Genomic DNA, 22,555 nt, shown 5'->3' with positions numbered 1-22,555 from the left:
ACATTAGAAAAGATACGGTATAATTTCCCAAGTACCTGAGTATTGACAATGGTATTTAACAGTACCAATCTGTGGTACTTTTGTGTATGTTCGTGTATTAATGAATGTCAGTTTGTTTAAGAATACAATCTCCTTTTTTGATTTACCATTAACAATGAGTTATTGTGCGTTTTCCCACACCTCTGAATCTCATTTGCTAGTATTGTAAAATAGATTTTGCATGCAGTTGCAAATCCAAGACATTAGATGGCAGTCGTGTATTGACTACAGTATGTTGTCTGGAAGTAGTATTTACCATTAAGGTGAATGTGTCTTGTCAGTCTTTTGTTGTGCCCTACTTTTTTATGTCTCGGTAAAACCAGCCCGAGAATATAAAATGTTGTCCCATTGTCTCACGTCATTCTCTGTGAACCAGGAAGTGGCCTGGTAGCATATTTACATACACTAATTCATTGATTATGTCTCAAATTGCACAGTTATGTCTGGACACTTTACAGTATGCCAAATTTGACAGTGTGGTGTCTCAAATCGACTATGGTCGTTGTGCACTTACTGGAAATGACAATCACAATATTTACCTGTGTCCTCTTCTTTCCCCCCTCCCCTCCTTTTTAAATTGTTTATTGCAACACTTCAACAATGTTGCCAAGTTAGCAACACAGTGTTCATAACTGCAACATGAAGGTACTGCATTTTCACATATTACTTAGCGTCAACACGCAAAGCCACAAAGTTTTAAGTGTAAGTGTGCAAGTGCGCAGATTGTGACACATTTGTTGACTATCCTGTTTGAGTCACGGCTTAGCTGGAGCCTGATTGTCGCCACTGATATGGCGCCTCTATCCCGACAAGCATGTTTTCATGTTTTTGGAGTGTGGGAGGAAAACAGAGTACCCCTAGAAATGTGCTTTTCAACCTTTTTTTGAGCCCAGTCACATTTTTTGTGTTGGAAAAAATCCGTAGGCACACTGCCAGCAGAAATCATTAAAAAAATGAAACTCAGTTGACAGTAAAAAGTCATTGTCGCAATTGTTGGATATGACTTTAAACCATAACCAACCATGCATCAATATACTGTAGCTCTTGTCTCAAAGTAGGTGTACTATCACGACCTGTCACATCACGCCATGACTTATTTAGAGTTTATTGCTGTTTTCCAGTGTAGTGTTTTAGTTCTTGTTGTGCGTTCCTATTTGGTAGCTTTTTCTCTTTTTTTGGTATTTTCCTGTAGCACTTTCATGTCTTTGAGTGAGGTTTCCCGCATTTACTTTGGATATTTCAATTGTTTTTATCCTCCTTTGTAGGGACATTGTTGATTGTCATGTCATGTTCGGATGTACATTATGTACGACGTTTTTGCTCCACTGTAAGTCTTTGCTGTCGTCCACCATTATGTTTTTGTTTACTTTGTAGCAAATTATATTATATTATATACATTATTGTATTATATATTGTAAATATATATTGTATATGTATAGGGGTAGGACATAATAAGTTTACTTCTTCCCACTCCCCTTTGAGCCAATCTTGACATCTACAAAAGATTAGTCACATGTAATGTTTTCAATGTAGGTGTAAAAATAATGTATTTATATATTTATTTTGTATTTTATGTCATTCTCTTGTTTTGTTTGCATGGCTCAAAATAAACCATTCATTCATTCATTCATTCTAATTCAGTCTTAGTTTCATTCAGCATAGCCTTCCCTAAGCTTCGATGCCTATTCTTAGGGGCACTCACCTTTTGTTTATTTTTGGTTTAGGCATTAGACACCTTTTTATCTGCATGCTGCCTCCCTACTGATATGGAAGGGTATTACGTGGTTACTCTGCCGAGCTCTAGACAGCACAGACACTCAACAACAACACATCATTTGCAGACTATAATTACTGGTTTTCAAAAATTATTTTTAACCCAAATAGGTGACAATAGATCATCTCCCACGGCACACCAGACTGTATCTCAAGGCACACATGTGCGGCGCGGGACAGTGGTTGAAAAACACTGCCATAGAAAACCCACACAAAAGTGGGGGAAAAAGCTCCCTGCAGGAAGTCCTGAACCAAGGTTTGAACCCTGAACCTTATGGTTATAAGACACACGTGCTAACCACATTACCTCCTCTACGCTGCCACATTCGCCAAGGCACAACAATAAGGCTTAACAATGTATTTACTTTCGAACCTTGTGATCCTCGTCGTCAGATCAAAACCGTTTTCATGTCAACGAGGCACAGAACAAATCAGAGACAGACCAGATGAACCCCACCCTATTCATGCGAGGTTAAGGGACTTGGACCAAAGCTTTTTTTTTTTTTTTTCCTCCCAGTTACAGCTTTTTGGCTCCGGCTGATGTCTGACATATTGTTACAATGATGTAATGGTAATTTGGATTTAATTACTTATTTCATTTGACAAAAAGAGGTCCTGCTGTCCTTGACTTGACAGCTTGTTGTGAAGGTGCCTGCTAAGTTATTTGTAGCAATGACACATGAGAAAGTCAGGAGGAGCAACGTTCCATCATACTTTTCCATCTTGTGATAGTAGAAGTGTAATACAGTTTCAGTTTTGTACAAGAATAATGAAACAAATGTTTGTCCCAGCCGAGGTGCAGGTGTACCAAATTAAATAATCGATGCGTCAGCGAGTGTTGAGGCGCATACGCAGGCAGGTGGTAGTTTACACATGGTCTTGTTTGCACAAACTCTACCTTACACCGGGCCACACTGTTGCTGTTCTCGTGTTCATGTTATTTTTTTTCCAACATAGCCCGAACCATTTCTTCATCGCGCTGCCGCGCAAGTGTTTGTTTGTCTTAGATGGGCCAATCGGCCCCCCTCATAGAGTCCGGCGATAACCGACCAAGCTATTTCTTCATCATGTTGTTTATTTGTTTTAGTTGTGTCAAGGGAAAATTTTATGTTCTTTTACAACCCAGTTAGACACCTTCAATCGAGTATTTTACTAACTTAATACACACAGTCTTTTGTGAGAGGGCCATGCTGTAAAAAAGTGGTCATGGTACAGCGGTTCCTTGGTTTTCGTTCCAAAAGGTCCTCGATTTACGAATTTAATTGGTTCTTGAACAAGGTTTCTAAATAGAACAGTGTGTGTATTGAAGCAACTTTCTTCATAGGAAACAATGTAAACATGAATAATGGGTTCCCGCCTTGATATAAATAATTTTTTTAGTAAAGGTTTGTACACTTTCAACACAATATAAAGCTCTACACTAGGGGTGTGTCAAACTCATTTTCGATCGGAGACCACATGGAGAAAAATCTACTCTCAAGTGGGCCAGGCTGGTAAAATCACGGCACGATAACTTAAAAATAAAGACAACTTCAGATTGTTTTCTTTGTTTAAAAATCAATGTGGTTGTTGTTTTTACACTTACAGACTTAGACTTCCTTTTATTGTCATTCAAATTTGAACTTTGCAGTACAGATAAGAACGAAATTTTGTTGCATTAGCTCGTTGTAGTGCAGGATAAAAGAGCAATAAGGCGCAGATATAAATAAATAGATTACTGTACAGATAAATATATTGCACTTTTTCATATGTTTCCATGTTTACGGATGTATGTTATATTATCTTTATATTCCAGCTAGTTAATGATTTTTTTTAGGGGAGAGGGATAGAGGGAATTATATACAAGAGTCTGATGGCCTGAGGGAAGAAGCTGTTACGGAACCTGGAGGTTCTGCTACAGAGGGTGCGGAACCTCTTTCTATAATCCAACAGTGCAAACAGTCCTTGGTGGGGCAAAGAGGAGTCTCTGCAGATTTTCTGAGCCCTGGTCGGGCAGCGGCTTTTTGCGATTTCCTGGATAGGAGGAAGAAACCGCTGCCTGACCAAGGCTCGGGGCTCTTACATGTTGCGGTTGATAGTATTCTGTCTTTGTATGTTGTTATTTTTGCTTTCTGAATGAATTATGTGATAATGTTCATCAGTCAACCCATTGGTGTTAAATTTCAATCTATCAAGATAAAAAAAAGTATATCAAAATCAAAATACAGTATGTTATTCATGCAGTTTGATAATTTTCCCTGACTGATGTACTAACATCATGTGGTTTATTTTTTTAACGTATGTAGCATCATCTACAACAGGGGTCGGCAACCCGCGGCCCTGGAGCCGCGTGCGACTCTTTAGCGCCGCCCTAGTGGCTCTCTGGAGCTTCTTCAAAAACATATCAAAAATGGAAATGATGAGGGGAAAAAAACATATTTTTTGTTTTAATTTGGTTTCTGTAGGAGGACAAACATGACACAAACCTACTAAGTTGCTACAAAGTACACTGTTTATATTAAACATGCTTCACTCATTCGAGTATTTGGCGAGCACCGTTTTGTCCTACTAGTTTTAGTGGTCCTTGAACTCACCTTAGTTTGTTTACATGTATAACTTTGTTCGACTTTCTAAGACGTGATTTATGCCACTTCTTTTTCTGTCTCATTTTGTCCACCAAACTTATAACGTTGTGCATGAATGCACAAAGGGGAGTTTTGTTGATGTTATTGACTTACAGTATGTGGAGTAATCAGACGTATTTGGTCACTGCATGACTGTAAGCTAATCGATGCTAATATGCTATTTAGGCTAGCTATATGTACATATTGCATTACTATGCCTGATTTGTAGCTATATTTGAGCTCATTTAGTTTCCTTTAAGTCCTAATAATTCAATTTATATCTCATGACACTATATCTGCATGTAATATGGCTTTTAATTTTTTGCGGCTCCAGACAGATTTGTTTTTGTATTTTTAGTCCAATATGGCTCTTTCAACATTTTGGGTTGCCGACGCCTGAACTACAAAGATACAAAGAATTGTTATTCTGACGGCTAGTGCACACATTTAGAACAGCTTTTTCTTTCATTAAAAAATGTTTATACTTTGCGAACTCATTCCGCGGGCCGGATAAAACCTGTTGGCGGGCATGGTCCGGCCCACTGGCCGTATGTTTGACACCCCTGCTCTACACGGTACTGTATATAAGATAAACCTAACAAAGGGGTGATGGATCAACTTTCTATTTAATAACAAAGTTACAACCGCAACAAGATAAACTGTCCTCATTAGTAGCCGCCCTGCCAACACACACACACACACATTGGTGAAATCACAACATTCTTCTACTTTAACAGCCAGGTTTCTATAATGATTAAAAACAAAAAAAAAACTTTGGCAGTTAATGTTCTTTGCGTTCAACAAAAGGGTGGAAGGTAGTGTTAACGACGCGGTGGATACTTCCTGAAGGTTTCAAACCCCAAATTGCTTGTCCATTGCTTTCTTTGGACTCATAATGAGTTAGCAAAACTAAAAAACATTGTAAAGAGGGTGAAAACACTTAAAATGTGCTGAAAGTAGCACAGAAACTAAGAGCAGCACTGCTCTGCTGACTGAATGAGCACCGGAAATTGATCAGCCCGCCCACAATGGCTACGCTGCTGGGCACAAAATGGGTGGCTGAAACGTTCGTACACTGAAACAATGTGCAAACACCAAAACATTTTTTTATTTGATCTGTGGAATGTAAATAGAAAAGTTTGTCTAATGAAAGGTTTGTAAATAGAGGTTCCATTGTAAATATAAAATGGATAATATGGAGAGGGGAGCAGAGAGGAGTTCTTTTTTAATTCAATAGTGTTTCTCTCCTTCTTTATCAAAGTGCTGGCACTCACAACTTTCTTTGGCCCCATTGTGGCTTATTTTGCTGTCATAGTCAATAAAAAAGCAAAGGAATGGAATCGCTCATGCATGGGAATTTTGGTTTGGCCACTCAATTCTGCGTAATGATACAAATTATGAAAACTTGCATGCAAAAAGTAAATCTTAATCATACGAAAAACGGGGCGTAGAAAAATTGAGGAACACCTGTGAAACAAATGCTATTGCACGTGTGCCTTTCATCTGTTCGGAGCCATTCTACATTTGTAGAAAGAGAACATTATTAGGTTATACTAGTGTTGTCCCGGTAACAATATTTTGGTACCGGTACCAAAATGAATTTCGATACTTTTCTCAATAAAGGGGACCACAAAAAATTGCATTATTGGCTTCATTTTAACAAATCTTAGGGTACGTTAAACATATGCTTCTTATTGCAAGTTTAAAATAGTGAACATACAAGACAACTTGTCTTTTAGTAATAAGTAATTAAACAAAGGTTCCTAATGTTTCTGCTAACGTATGCCGTAACATATTTTTGTCATTAATCATTCTATTATTTTGTCAACATTATGGTACAAAAATTAATTATTAGTATACTTGTTCATTTACTGTTAATATCTGTTTACTTTTTCTTTTAATATGTTCTATCTACACTTCTGTTAAAATGTAATAATCACTTCTTCTAATCTTATTCTGTTGTTTGATACTTTACATTAGTTTTGGATGATACCACAGATTTGGGTATCAATCCGATATCAAGTCGTTACAGGATCGTACATTGGTCATATTCAAAGTCCTTGTATATTTCCTCAGTTTATAAATATTATATGAATTTTCTAAAAACGAAAGATGCTGTGATGCCAAAAAATATCAACGTAATCATAGTAGTATCGACTAGATGCGCCCCTGTATTTGGTATCATTACAGTGGATGTTAGTTGTAGATCCCCCCATGGCGTTTGTTTACATTTAGAAGCCGGTGAGCTACGGTGTGTAGTGAAGCATGTTAAGCTATGTCTCGTCCTGCAGGGATGATCCTGGTAAGAAACGTAATTTATTTGTCGCCATGGAGACCAGGATTAGTGATTTAGAAGTAGCTAAAACACTGCCGACTGGGGCTGGACTTTAGCCACGAGCTAGCTAGCTATGTCTTAAAGCACCTCTTTCTGAGGGTTTTTCAGTGTTATAAATTCACCCTTGTCGTTACTTTTTAAGCCAAATTGAATCCCTTCTCCCTTTTCTGTCTACACACTGTCTGCTTGTAAGTACTCCGTGATTGTGCGCTGCCAAACATGCTCCTCTGCTCGTTAAACCAGCAATCATACGACGTGATGACGAGGGGGGTCGGTTGGTATTTTTTTAGAGGTGGTATGATTCATTGGTATCGCGGTACTATACTAATACCGGTATACCGTATAACTCTCAGTGATACAAAAACTTTTACAAAAATAAAAGCAAACGTCTCTGGGGGAACTGTGGCCCCAAGTGGTGTAGATTAGATTTGTAGACAAGATGTGTTGAGACATTGATAGAAACTTTGTGAGCAGCACATTCAGTGTGGGCCGAGTCATGAGCATCTTGTCCAGACATGTCCTCACCGCACTGAAGGCGACATAACACAGGAGACCCTTTTTTCTATACATATTCCGCCTTCATTACTCAACCCTTGTCTGTCACTTCCAGAAGCACCCATTAAGGTTCTACAAACACACAAGATGATACATGTTCCTCCTATGTTAATTCTACCTGTTTAAAGTCAAAAGTGCAGCACCGACTAGGACAGTGTTTTTCAACCACAGATACAGTCTGGTGTGCCGTGGAAGATTATGTAATTTCACCTATTTGGGTTAAAACATTTTTTGCAAACAAGTAATTATAGTCTGCAAATGATGTGTTGTTGTTGAGTGTCTGTGCTGTCTAGAACCTGGCAGAGTAACCTATGTAATACTCTTCCATATCAGTAGGTGGCAGCAGGTAGCTAATTGCTTTGTAGATCTCGGGAACATGTCATGTGAGACGGCGATGGTTTGTCGTGATCCTAATATGCAGACCACAGCAGGAGGCAGTGTGCAAAAATGTATCTAATGCTTAAACCAAAAATAAACAAAAGGAAAGAGTCCCTAAGAAAAGGCATAAAAGGGGAACATTATCACAATTTCAAAAGGGTTAAAAACAATAAAAATCAGTTCCCAGTGGCTTGTTGTATTTTTTGAAGTTTTTTTCAAAATTTTACCGGTCTCGGAATATCCCTATATAAAGCTTTAAAGTGCCTTATTTTTGCTATCTTCGAAACCACTATCCATTTCCCTGTGACGTCACACAGTGCTGCCAATGTAAACAAACAATGGGAATACCACAGCAAGATATACCGACATTAGCTCGGATTCAGACTCGGATTTCAGCGATTTAAGCGATTCAACAGATTACGCATGTATCGAAACAGATGGTTGGAGTACGAAAGTATTGAAGAAGAAACTGAAGCTATTGAGCGAATAGCTATTGACGCTATTCATAGCCATAGCATGGCCGAATAGCTGCGTTAGCATCGCCGGTAAAATGTGCGCACCAAACAATCAGGACTTTCGCATCTTTTGACACTGGAGCAACTTAAATTCGTCGATAGGTAAGTGTTTTTTTCGCATTAAATGTGGGTGGAAGTAAACGTAATATAGTTGCAAATGCATCTACAGGTTATCCATACATCTCTGTGCCATGTCTGCTTTAGCACCACCGGTAAATAGCATGTTAGCATCAATTAGCATAGCATGTTAGCATCGATTAGCTGGCAGTCAACATCAACAAAACTCACCTTTGTGATGTCGTTGACTATCGTTGCAAATGCATTTGCAGGTTATCCATACATGTCCGTGCCATGTCTGCTTTAGCACCGCCAGTAAATAGCATGTTAGCGTCGATTAGCGTAGCATGTTAGCATCGATTAGCTGGCAGTCATGCCGCGAGCAAATATGTCTGATTAGCACATAAGTCAACAACATCAACAAAACTCACCTTTGTGATTTCGTTGAATTTATCATTGCAAATGCATCTGCAGGTTATCCATACATCTCTGTGCCATGTCTGTCATCGCCGCTAAAATGTGGAGACACTTTGGTACATTCAATGGGGGTCTGGCGGGAGACACTTTCGCATCTTCGGGCCAGTGGTGCAACTTGAATCCCTGCCTGTTAGTGTTGTTACACCCTCGGACAACACACCGACGAGGCATGATGTCTCCAAGGTTCCAAAAAATAGTCGAAAAAACGGAAAATAACAGAGCTGAGACCCAATGTTTACAATGTGTTGAAAATAAAAATGGCGGCTGTATTACCTCGGCGACGTCACATTCTGACATCATCGCCTCCAGCGCGATAAACAGAAAGGCGTTTAATTCGCCAAAATTCACCCATTTAGAGTTCGGAAATTGGTTAAAAAAATAGATGGTCTTTTTTCTGCACCATCAAGGTATATATTGACGCTTTCATAGGTCTGGTGATAATGTTCCCCTTTAAAGCTTAGGGAAGGCAGAACAAAACTAAAACTGAACTGGCTACAAAGTAAACAAAAACAGAATGATGGACAACAGCAAAGACTTACTGTGGAGCAGAGACGGCGTCCACAATGTACATCCGAACATAACATGACAATCAACACTCTTCTCACAAGGAGGGATGAAAACCACTTAAATATTCTTGATTGGTAAAAACAAAACAGAAGCAGGGAATATCGCTCAAACGAAGACATGAAACTGCTACAGGGAAATACCTACAAAACAGGTAAAGCCACCAAAATTAGGAGCGCGAGACAAAAACTAAAACACTACATACAGGAAAAAAGCAAAAAATAACTCAAAATAAGTCACGGCGTGATGTGACAGGTCGTGACAGTACACCTACTTTGAGAGAAGAGCTATATTGATGGTTATGGTTTAAAGTCTTATCCAACAATTGCGACAACAACTTTTTATCGTCAACTGAGTTTAATTTTTTTTATGATTTCTGCCAGTGGTGTGTCTCTGGATTTTTTCAATTAAGAAAATGTGCCTTGGCTCAAAAAAGTTTGAAAAAGACTGGAATAGGAAATAACAACACAGATTGATCAGTGAGAGCAGCTTTTTTTTTTTTTTTTTGTATCAGCGCAGTGCCACTGTGTCTGTGTTGCAGCTGCCGTGTCCACAGCAGTGACCCCGTGTGGAGTTCATGTCATGTGGGAGGCAGTGACAGAATTGTGGTTTGGACGTCTGGGCCGGGCTTACATTGAGCACAATCCTGCTGGAGTTTGGGCTTTTCTTTTTTTTTTTTTTTTGCATGGCTGTGCTAAACGCATGTCGCCAGCTCCTCATGCAAATCTATGAAGAAATAGCCGCCTTAATAGAAAACATACTGAACATTCCTCAAAAATGTCTCATTTTATTTGTCCCCATCTTCCTTTTTTGCTTTTTTTTTTCCCCCTCCTTGTTTAATTGCTGAAGATTCCAACTTGAGGCTTCTCTTTTTTGTGGTAAATGTGAAGGCTCGTCAGATCACTGGTGCCAGAAGATCAGCGTCACTTCTGAAACAAAAATGCTGTACATCCCAGCCCTTTCCTGCTACTGCTGCCGAGGCGGAGGCAAGCAGCCAGTGGGGAGAAGTCGCCGCACCCTGCCACAGAGGCCCAGAGGCCTGCCCCCTTTTGGATATGCTACTGCTCACTTTGACCACAGCTATACTTATACTGCTGACTGATTGTTTTAATTCCTGAACAAACATCTTTATTCTCATGCGTCGGTCCTCTGCTGGTATTTATATCTGGTACACATTGGGAGCAATGTGTAGGGCTAAAAATTGATTTTCCTAATTAACCTTGTTTTATGTTAGTAACCTTTTCCAAAAATTCAGATGAAAACATCAGTACCTTTTTTTCCATTTGAAATAATGTATGCCCAATTACTTCATTCCAAACACCTACAATTATTAAAGGGGAACATTATCACAATTTCAGAAGGGTTAAAACCATAAAAATCAGTTCCCAGTGGCTTATTTTATTTTTCGAAGTTTTTTTCAAAATTTTACCCGTCCCGGAATATCACTAAAAAAAGCTTTAAAGTGCATGATTTTCGCTATTTGCCTAAGCCACTGTCCATGTCCCTCGGACGTCACATAGCGATTCCAATACAAACAATGGCGAGTAGCACAGCAAGATATAGCGACATCAGCTCGGATTCAGACTCGGATTTTAGCGGCTTAAGCGATTCAACAGATTACGCATGTATTGACACAGACGGTTGGAGTATGGAGGCAGATAGCAAAAACGAAATTGAAGAAGAAACTGAAGCTATTGAGCGAAAAGCTATTTACGCTATTCGGCCATGCATGTCTGTCTTAGCATCGCCGGTAAAATGTGCGGACCAAACGATCAGGACACTGGATCAACTTAAATCCGTCGATTAGTAAGTGTTTGTTTCGCATTAAATGTGGGTGGAAGGAAACGCTGGATGTAAATATAGTTTCAAATGTACATACAGGTAGCCTAAATAGCATGTTAGCATCGATTATCTGGCAGTCATGCCGCGACCAAATATGTCTGATTAGCACATAAGTCAATAACATCAACAAAACTCACCTTTGTGATTTCGTTGACTTTATCGTTGGGAATGCATCTGCTTTGAGTGTCGCAGGATATCCAGACATTCTTGCCATCTCTGTCGTAGCATCACCGGTAAAAACCAAACGAGGGACTTTCGCATCTTTTGACACTGGAACAACTTAAATCCGTCGACTGGTATTTGTTTGTTTGGCATTAAATGGGGATGGAGGGAAAGGCTGGATCCAAATATAGCTACAAATGAGGCATAATGCTGCAATATGTACACACAGCTAGCCTAAATAGCATGTTAGCATCGATTAGCATGCCGTGCTAATCGATGCATATTCTACATAAATCCACTTGAATCCGTCCCTGATCGTGTTGTTACACCTTCCGACAACACACCGACGAGGCATGATGTCTCCAAGGTATCGGAAAATAGTTGAAAAAACGGAAAATAACAGAGCTGATTTGACTCGATGCGTGTGATGTGGTAGGGAAAAATGGCGTTGAGTACCGATGTGACGTCACGTTCTGACGTCGTCGCTCAGAGAGGCATAAACAGAAAGGCGTTTAATTCGCCAAAATTCACCCATTTAGAGTTCGGAAATTGGTTAAAAAAAGATATGGTCTTTTTTTCTGCTACATCAAGGTATATATTGACGCTTACATAGGTCTGGTGATAATGTTCCCCTTTAACACAAAACATATTTTATATGGAATAAAACAATTTAGAGTCCATATAAATGACAAATTAAATGGATAAATGAAAATTTAACACCACTTTTACTTTTAGTGATGACTCTTGCTGACAAAGACAGCGATGTGTGGAGCGAGAGAATCTCATGGACACCACTTTTGTACTTTGCTATGAAGTTCTTTCTTTAATTCAATGGTGTTTGTAACATTCTACCATCCTAGTCACGTCCGTTGTGTCCTTGAGCAAGACACTTCACCCTTGCTCCTGATGGGTGCTGGTTAGCGCCTTGCATGGCAGCTCCCGCCATCAGTGTGTGAATGTGTGTGTGAATGGGTGAATGTGGAAATACCGTCAAAGCGCTTTGAGTTCCTTAACAAAATAAGGTAGAAAAGCGCCATACTGTCATGCCTGTGAATCAGGTCTTATGTTTGATTATGTTATGTTTCCCGTTTTGCACTTCCTGGTTTTGTTTGTTTCCATAGTTACCCATTAATTTCCACCTGGTCTCCTAGTCACGCCCCGGTCCTCAGCTCTCACACCTGTTTCCAATTACCACAGCCAGTATTTAAGTCATTTGTTTTCTGTTCCTAGGCCTGGGAACTTTACTTGCCTGCCTACCTACCTACCGACCTATGCTGCACATCCTTCATGCCCTCGATCACCTGCCACGCACCTTGCTATTCATGCCCCTTGTTTTTGGTCATAGTAAGTGTTTTGTTTTAGTTGTTCATAGCCATGCCATCGTGCTGTTTTTGTTTATAGTTCATTATTATTCATGCCATTGAGCAAGTGTTTTGGTTTCATGTTTATAGTTATAGCCTCAGTTTTAGTCTTTTGTTTCATAGCCCTGTTTTCGATCCGCCACTGAGCGTGCCCCTTGTTTTCCCTGTTTTTCTATTATAGTGTGTATACATGCAAAGTAGGAATGTACGGTATACCGATACTAGTAGATAACCTCTGTACGAATGAATCAAAAACGGTGTTATACTCCCTTTGAAAAATGCAGATTCCCTTTTCTTTTTTTTTTTAACGGGCATGACGGCACACCGTCAAGTCGTGGCACTGATGGTTTTACGAGCAAAATGGCATGTTTGGTGTACAGACAGAAGGGGGAGAATGGACGCATTTGGCTTTAGTTTTTTAAGATGCTCTGCAATGATAATCAATAAACATGCTTTCAAGAAAAACTTCAACGATGCGTTGTCCGCTATACTTTATGTTTTAGTCGACAAAATGTAGTGTAATTTTAGTCTATTAAAATGTTCATGAGTTTCCTCGACTAAATCTGGGTTAAATCTAGATTAGTTTAGATGAATGAAATATGACAAATTAAAATACATTTTCGTCCAAAGACTGTAACTAAAACTAAATTAAAAAAACAGGTATCAAAATTAGCACTGACTGTACCGGTTCAAATGTGAAAGGTACCCATCCCTACTTGCAACTTTCTTTGGCCCCATTAAGGCTTCTTTAAAGGCAAAATCTAGACAAAATCATATGAAAAATGGGGTACGGAAGGTTCCACACTAGCTGTTTTACATATATTTGGAAACAGGAGGTTCTCTGTCACAGAATGGATCTTGGTTAAATTAAAAGTTTTGACGATATTCTCATTGTTTTCTTTACGTCCAATTGTTTTGGTAAACTTCCATGATGTGCTGGGAGCTTGCAGCAATTCTTTATTTTTTTGTTATCCTGCAGCAATTATGTGATCACAGCATATTCCTGTCGCATGTGTTTTATGATGTTACGTTATTTTTGTTATGATCATTTCTGTTTGGATTGTTTAGATCAGGGGTCAGCCACATGCGGCTCTTTAGTGGCTCCCTGGACCTCTTTCAGAGATGTGAGAAAATGGAAAAAGATGAAAAAAAAAATGTTTTATTGTAATATATTTTCTGCAGGAGAACAAAAATGACACAAACCTTTGTAATTGTTAGAAATCCCACTGTTTGTATTATACATGCTTCACTGATGAGTATTTGGAAAGCCCCGTTTTGTCCTACTAATGTCAGCGATCCATGAACTCATCGTAGTTTGTAAATTTTTCTGATGTTGCCACAGAAAAGTTGTTTTAAGTTTTATGCCACTCCTTTGTCTCATTTTGTCCACCAAACATTTTATGCTGTGCGTGAATGCACAAAAGTGAGCATTGTTGATTTCATTGGTTTGCTGGAGTGCTAATCAGGCATATTTGGTCAATCCATGACTGCACCCTCTGAGAAGCCTCCATTTTACTAATGTTTTCCAATGTTGCAAAAATATTAAAAAAATATTATAGCTAATATAGACACTTACATCGTGTGTTGTCTTCATTATAACACTTATATAGGGCTTTAATTTTTTTGCGGCTCCAGACCGATTTTTTAAAAATATTTTTGGTCCAATATGACTCTTTCAACATTTTGGGTTGCCGACCCCTGGTTTAGATGTTTGCCCATGTGGACCAACGTTGAATGTGGAAATGGTGAGGTGCGTATGCTGACAGGTGGTCGCTTACACATAGTGCTGTTCACACAAACTCCACTTTACACTGAGACCCTGTTACTTTTGGTTTTCTCATAATGTTTTTTTTTCTTAACATACCTTTAACCATTTCCTCGTCATGCTGCTTTTCAAGTGTTTGTTTGGCCGAGATGGGTGACAAGGCCCCCTTCACAAAGTCCGAGCTGGTTGCTAAGGACATTGAGAAGGAATTTGTGGAACTCAGTAAATCTATGAAGGACTCTGGCCTGGTTGGACAAACACAGCTCTCTCTTAAAGAAGACACTTCAGTACATTAAACTCCCACAAATCACTGAGAAAAAAGGTCCCTAGCAGTGTATTTTAACGTGAGACCTCTTCTCCATACAGAAAGCCTAAATCTCAAATACTGTAAGGGCCATTCCACCAAGTTGGTGCAATTCGCTTAATGCAAACCTGGGCAAAGTAAGGCCCAAAAATGAAGGTGTGTGTTTTTGAGTCCGACCTGGACATAATATTGACTATACACAAATGAAAATTTAATTTTGTTTATAAATTATATGCAATCTGTTGTTTCCCTAATTTTCCATTGTACATGGATGTAGGTGTGTGTTGCTGAGCCCGACTTGGACATTATCTGGACTGGACCTGGTTTTAAAAACTCTTTAAACAAATCTAATGTCATTAACAGCCTGTTCTGGTGAAGATAAAGTCATTTTATATATATATATATATAAATATAAATAAAATAAAATAAAATATGATACATAAATAAAAAATAATTTTCTTGGATAAAAAAGAAAGTAAAACAATATAAAAACAATTACATAAAAAATAGTAATTGATGAAAATGTTAGTGGACCAGCGGCACGCACAATCATGTGTGCTTCAGGGTTTCAGGGACCGTGTCCCTTACAGACTGTGTTGTCTATGTTGTGGGAACCAGAATATTGGTAGCAGAAAGAAACAACCCCTTCTGTGTGAGTGGGTGTGGATGAGTGTGAATGGGGGAGGGAAGGTTTTTTTTGGGTTGATGCACTAATTGAAAGTGTATCTTGTGTTTTTTATGTTGATTTAATGAAAGAAAAAAAAATTAAGGCCCGGTGGCCACATGCGGCCCCGTTAAGTATTTCAATCTGGCCCGCCGGACATTCCCAATTAATTCATTTAGATCTTTAAGATGGAAACTTTAGCTGCCATTATGATGTGCAGTGATGTTTTCAAATGACCGTAAGTCTTCAACTAAACAAAGTATTTCAATGGTTGGAATCTGCACTTTTGCATGATATACTTGTTACTATATGGTCATTTAAGTCGCAGCAGCTCAGACGAGGCACCAAGCAGTGTGGGTGGGGAGCGTTTCCACAGAGTGTCATCCTGAAATGTGGGTGTCAGGGACAGACGTGGAAGGAGATTTTCACAACAAAGTTCTAAAGCAGGGGTCGGGAACCTTTTTGGCTGAGAAAGCCATGAAAGCCAAATATTTTAAAATGTATTTCCGTGATAGTATTATAATATTTTTTAACACTGAATACAACTAAATGCGTGCATTTTAAGTAAGACCAACATTTTTCGAGTATAATAAGTCTCTTATTCTTTTTAATAACATTGTTATTCTGAAGCTAGTAATAAATAGTAATAGTAAATAGTAAACCAGTAATAAATAAAATAATTCTACAATTAATGCAACTTCTTGAACAGATGCGGTAGAAAACGGATGAATGGATTAAAATGCATGAGAATGTTTAATATTTTGAACGTTATTTATATTTTGAGTGTAATTATTAATTACTTATCGTGTTAAGCAATGTCAGCTAAGATTTATCTGAGAGCCAGATGCAGTCATCAAAAGAGCCACATCTGGCTCTAGGGCCATAGGTTCCCTACCCCTGTTCTAAAGCTTAGTTATATATCAGAGTGTTTATTGTATTTTTACCCTTTGCGTTCATATTTTGCTGTTTGTCACAATTTTGATGCATTTTTGTCGCATTTTGCTTGATTGTAAAATATGTCGATGGAGTGGGGTTGTGACGTTCATATGTTGTCAATATTCAGTGTTTTATCGTTCATAGAAAAATTTAAAATTCCATTCCGTTTTTTAAAGCGGTCTGTCAAAATGTTTTTAAAATTCAACCAGACATTATTGTCAGGTTTTGTATTAGTGTTTTCCAAAAAAAATAGGTATACCAGCCCTCAGACACATTTTTTTCTTTAAATTTGGCCCCCCAGTCAAAATAATTGCCCAGGAATGGCTTATTGCAACTTTCTCAAACTACTCATCTTACATTCCTTTAATGTCTTTTTTTTTTCCAATCCTATATCTGATAATACACACATTAAACTACTCATGTTTATTGGCCCATCCAGGCAACTTTTTTAAAACTTTTCATTAATTTCACCATTATTGATTTCTCAAGTTGTTATCCGAAAAAATATCGTCATTGCACTGTCTGTTATATATTATAATATACTACTTTTGTATCCAACATGTTTTTGCACGGTGGAACAGGGATTAGTGTGTGTGCCTCACAATACGAAGGTTCTGAGTAGTCCTGGCTTCAATCCTGAGCTCGTGATCTTTCTGTGTGGAGTTTGCATGTTCTCCCCGTGACTGCGTGGGTTCCCTCCGGGTACTCCAGCTTCCTCCCACTTCCAAAAACACGCACCTGGGGATAGGTTGATTGGCAACACTAAATTGGCCCTAGTGTGTGAATGTGAGTGTGAATGTTGTCTGTCTATCTGTGTTGGCCCTGCGATGAGACGGTTACTTGCCCAGGGTGTACACCGCCTTCCGCCCTAATGCAGCTGAGATAGGCTGCAGCGCCCCCCGCCCCGCGACCTTTCAAAGGGACAAACGGTAAAAAATGGACGGATGGATGGATGTTTTTGCTGCCCGTCATAACTGATTTTATTGAAAAGAATGACAACTGAACTCATGAAATCGATGAAACCCCCCTTGGCCCTGGGTGAGAAAAAATCCTGCAGCCGTCCCTGGCTGGCCCAAATACTTTATCATTGTGCTTGTGTCCATCTTAACGATATGTTGTTTTTATGGCTCTTTGACAATGTTTGGAAAAGAATGGAAGTTTGTTGGGTGGTCGTGTTGGGAACAAGCTAATAAGTGTTCTTTTGGTCCAAACATAAAAGTTTATATCACTTGTAAATCCAAGATTAACTAGTTTGTATAGACAGGGAAAGGATTTGGCTTGTTTATCCTCAGACTGACGTAATTCTGTGATTAGTGCTTGGTTTTTATACCGTGGTTTGTCTTTTTGCTCACACAAAGTCCACCACCCGGCTGACTGGAGACAAAGCCCACATGAAGTCCCTTTTCTCCCATACAAAGTGCAAAACAACGAAAAATGCATGCTGACGTACGCAGAGAGGTAGGAAGTCAATAAAAAGCATGCAAGCGGTGAGATGAAAAGGAAAAGTCGCGAGGCAGCCAGTTGGAATTTAGCACATCTGTTAGCTTAACAGGACTCTCAATCATGTGCGATGTTACGGAGGCTGAAAGATGGGCAGTGAACGACAGGCCAGGTCATCGCTGAGCTCACTCACGTGTTTTTCACCAAAAGGTACAAGACTGAACTTTTGCCCTCTCATTCCTCTCTTGGTAATAATGTACCAATGCAACCAATGTTTCTCTTTATATAATAAGTAAACTAAACATTTTGGTTATTGTTTCCTCTTGTAATGGAGTTATTGTGTCAAACAATCTCCCTTTGTGTAACGGTGTAAGTCTAAGCTACATATTGATTTAAAAATGCCCCCTTTAATTTCAAAGTTGTTCAGAAGTTAAACACTTCTTCTGGTATGTTCTTTATAACACATTGGCACAGGGGTCCAAAGTGTAATTCAGAGACCATTTGTGGCCCGCAGCCAATTTTTTATTGCTTGAATTTTTTTTTAGAAAAAAGCAGCAAATATGGGTAAAATAGAACAAATTGGCACCCTGTCAAGGTAAAAATTGTCACAAACAGCTCTGCCCGAGTAGGACAAAAATCAGTGGAATAATAACAAAAAGAGCACTCAAAAACAAGTGAGAAAAAAATAAACAAACACACAGACGGCAGCTTTGATTCTATATAACCATCCCCATGTATATATTTAATGTGTGTATATATATGTGTGTATATATATATATATATATACATACATATACTGTATATATATATATATACACATATATATACACACATATATATATATATGTATATATATATGTGTATATATATATATACAGTATATGTATGTATATATATATATATATATATATATATATACATATATATATATATATATATATATATATATATATATGTACACCACCTTCCGCCCAATTGCAGCTGAGATAGGCTCCAGCGCCCCCCGCGACCCGGAAGGGAATAAGCCGTAGAAAATGGATGGATGGATGGATATATATATATATATATATATATATATATATATATATATATATATAACTGTATGAATATATACATGAGGTTAAATTAAAATTGTATATCATTAATTTTGTTCATAATCCTTATGAGACAAAAACATGCAAGCACAAGGCAGCTAATAATCCAACAATGTTTTATATACGTGCTGTAACCATGAAGTAACATGTAGTTTAAAGCATTACTGAAACATTTTCTCCTGCGCGCATTGATTTCACAGACCGCATATCATCATTCTGTTTGCTACCACTAATCATGGCAGACTTCACAAGAGCCGCCCACAACTACTTTGTGACAAGTGACGATCCAGAACCTTATATTTTTTAGCCTGACAATGCAGAGGATTAACTAAAAGTTTTAGAAGCTGAGTGATACGTAAGTAGATCCAGTTATAGTGAAACGCTAAACTATTTTGTATTACTAGTGCTAACCTCTAAACGTTTCACCAACAAAATAGGAACATAAGAAAACAGTGATTTACCTTGTCCGCTCTTACTGGGATGCAGACTGATGGGATGGTTGTATCTTTAAGCAAAAAAACTTGTGCTCCTCTTAATATGGCAAATTCAGCATAATCCTTACTCCACAGTTAACAAGAAATTCTGCAATGAAACAAGGATCTTGCCACGTCCTTCTAGCGATGTCCTCGAGTTAAGCGCCAGCATATTCACCGTTTTAGTTGGTCTGGGTTTTTATCTGGTAGCATGTGGAATTTGTAAGTGTTTAAACTTTTCCAAACTCAAAGGTGATTCAGCACCAGCCGCTTTTCCACTAGCTAGCATACCTCTTCACTCTCGATAGTAGAGTGAGGCGCTGTGTCACTACGGCATAAAAGTAGTTCCTCTGTGTTATCTCTTACACTAACAATGTTGCTATACCTTAATTAGTATGCAGGTCACGACATAAAAGTGAGGTGTTGTTGGCGTGTTTGTTTATGCTTTATAGAGTGTTTTATTTGCAAAATGGATTAATCCCTATTGCCTCAGTGTTATCCGCCTTGTGCTAGCAGTCTTTTACTATGTAGAATACACAGAAAAGGGAAAGACGTTTGTTCTTTTCTCATATTAGGATTTAGGATTATGGAAATTCCCCAAAAAGGAAATTTTTCTTTAAAAAAAAAAAAAAAAAAAGATTTGTTTAGAGGACTTTTGTTGTGCGTTGTTCGTCATCTGACGCAGAGGAAAAAAGTAACCTGAAACTGCACACCTGCATTAGGAGCATGATTATAATTCTGCATGTCTGTCATTTCAATGCAGATTTTTTTTTTTCGGCAGTTACTGCGGATGGTGACGGTTTCTGAGAAGCGCTGGAGGGCCCGGACACGCGCAGGCGGTGCGGATGGATGGAGTGACGACGGCGGAGAAGGATTTGAGAGTGGCGACTGTGACGACGAGGATGAATGCACCGGTGTCTCTGGCCTGGGACCGCCTCCACGACGCAAGAGGTTACGAGTCTTTGCAGGTTAGAGGCACGCTGTCATTGAATAATGATCTTTTTTAAATGTTCAATATCTACTGTTCTCATTATACATGCTTTTCCACTGGAAAAGTCAAGTACTATCAGGTACCATTTCTGATACCAAATGGATGATAAAACACCACTAGTTGCTCAAAAGTCTTCATTTGAGGATACTAAAGAAATGATAGTGTTGGAGTCAACACCACAAAGTAAAGACCGAAGACTCTTTGGGCTTGAAAGCAAGTAAAGACCAGGATGAAGGCAATGTGAGACCAAATCAAGACGCAACAGTTTGTTTATATGTAAAACATACATCTCCTTCTTTGTCTCATTTTGTCCACCAAACATTTTATGCTGTGCGTGAATGCACAAAGGTGCGCTTTGTTCATGTCATTGACTTGTGTGGAGTGCTAATCAGGCATATTTGGCCACTGCATGATAACTTAGATTTATATCGCGCTTTTCTAAACACTCAAAGCGCTCACAGAGAAGTGGGACTCAACATTCATTCACACCTGGTGGTGGTAAGCTACATCAGTAGCCACAGCTGCCCTGGGGTAGCCTGACAGAAGCATGGCTGCCAGTTTGCGCCTACGGGCCCTCCGACCACCACCTATCAATCATTTATCATTCATTCACCAGTGTGAGCGGCACCGGGGGCAAGGGGTGAAGTGTGCTGCCCAAGGACACAACGGCAGCGATTTTTTGGATGTCAATAGGTGGGAAGCGAACCTGCAACCCTCAGGTTTCTGGCCAGCCGCTCTACCCACTACACCGCGCCGCCCCCTGCATAACTGAAAGCTAATCAATGCTAACATGCTAGTCAGGCTAGCTGTATGTAAATATTGCATCATTATGCCTCATTTGTAGGTATATTTGAGCTCATTTGATTTCCTTTACTTTTATCCTCTTTGCAAATAATTCATATTTGCATGTCTCATGACACATTAACTGTAAGTAATATTAAAGTGCATTTCTGATAGTTATTTGTGTGCCATGTTGTTCCAGACCACAGCAAAAGTTACCTATCCTCTGATTTACTAAAGTTGTCCAATGTTGTTAAATTGTGTAGAATAAATATTTAATTTCAACATTTCTGTCAACGAATATTTGCTTAACCCTGCGACACATAGTCATTTTGATAGTAGGCTATTATAGCTTATATAGAGACTTAGATCATATGTTGTCTTAACTATAACACTTATATATGGCTTTTCATTTTTTGTGGCTCCAGACGGATTAGTTTTTTGTATTTTTGGCCCAATATGGCTCTTTCAACGTCTTGGGTTGCCAACCCCTAATTTAACCTGAGTTGATCGTGCTACCCGTATTAGTTCATTTATTGTTTACAACTAGTTTACAATTTTTTTTTTTTTTTTTTTTGGGAAAATAAATAGTTGGTGGTGTAATGATCCACACTTTGTATGGAAGAGCATCCAGTAAAAAAATAAGTCACAACCTTTCATGCGACTGACTCACTGTGGTGACCCCTGACATGGAAAAAGCCACAGTGAGGGGGGAAAAGGACGGACAAAGATACAGCTTGTTCAGTGATAAATGGATATGGCAAATGCAATGTAAATTAGCAGCTGGTGTATTTTGAAAAGTGGAGCCTTTTTTTTTAGCACTTTATATCAGGCATGCTTTAGGCATATTGCATATATTTATTCAGCATATACATATTAAAAGAAGCATTTCAAAACAGGTAACAGGCTGCATAATTTCCAGTTGTATTATTTGTCAAAATTATATTAATTTACTTGATAATTGACTGTTTAATATCTGGTTACTTTCTGTAGTAACATAATTCTATCTACACTTCGGTCAAAATGTTATAAGCACTTGATCTTCGGTTGTTGACATTAGTTTTGGATGTAGGGGCAGTTTTAGTCATACTGATACTTCCAATTTTGAAGATAATTTTTGATCACAATTATCATCAGACAAAAAACACAGGATGACAATGTAACGGTATCGATACCCTATATCCAGGGATTCATCATATTTTCCGGACCATAAGACGCACTGCCGATGAACGGTCTATTTTTGATCATTTTTCATGTATTAGGTGCATTAAAGGCCTACTGAAATGAAATGTTCTTATTTAAACGGGGATAGCAGGTTCATTCTATGTGTTATACTTGATCATTTCACGATATAGCCATATTTCTGCTCAAAGGAATTAGTAAAGAACATTGACGATAAATTTCGCAACTTTTGGTCGCTAATAAAAAAGCCTTGCCTGTACTGGAA

The 22,555-nt window shown here is 38.6% G+C and overlaps 1 protein-coding gene across 3 annotated transcripts in view; it reads left to right on the top strand.

Moving 5' to 3' along the window:
- Positions 1-22,555, top strand: part of gpc3 (glypican 3) — a 375,529-nt gene that overhangs the window by 283,923 nt on the left and 69,051 nt on the right. For 2 of the 3 annotated variants that reach the window (XM_061901683.1, XM_061901682.1), the window contains exons 7-8: positions 12,531-12,644; positions 20,119-20,305. In XM_061901683.1, coding sequence (XP_061757667.1) covers positions 12,531-12,644; positions 20,119-20,305 — 301 coding nt within the window. The remainder of the gene's footprint in view (positions 1-12,530; positions 12,645-20,118; positions 20,306-22,555) is intronic. The other variant, XM_061901684.1, reaches the window with a different exon arrangement.

The sequence above is a fragment of the Nerophis ophidion genome, linkage group LG05 (genome assembly GCF_033978795.1).
Source record: "Nerophis ophidion isolate RoL-2023_Sa linkage group LG05, RoL_Noph_v1.0, whole genome shotgun sequence".
NCBI classification, from domain to species: domain Eukaryota; kingdom Metazoa; phylum Chordata; class Actinopteri; order Syngnathiformes; family Syngnathidae; genus Nerophis; species Nerophis ophidion.
Note: the sequence above shows the minus strand (reverse complement) of the source record. Positions and strands in the feature narration are given on the sequence as shown.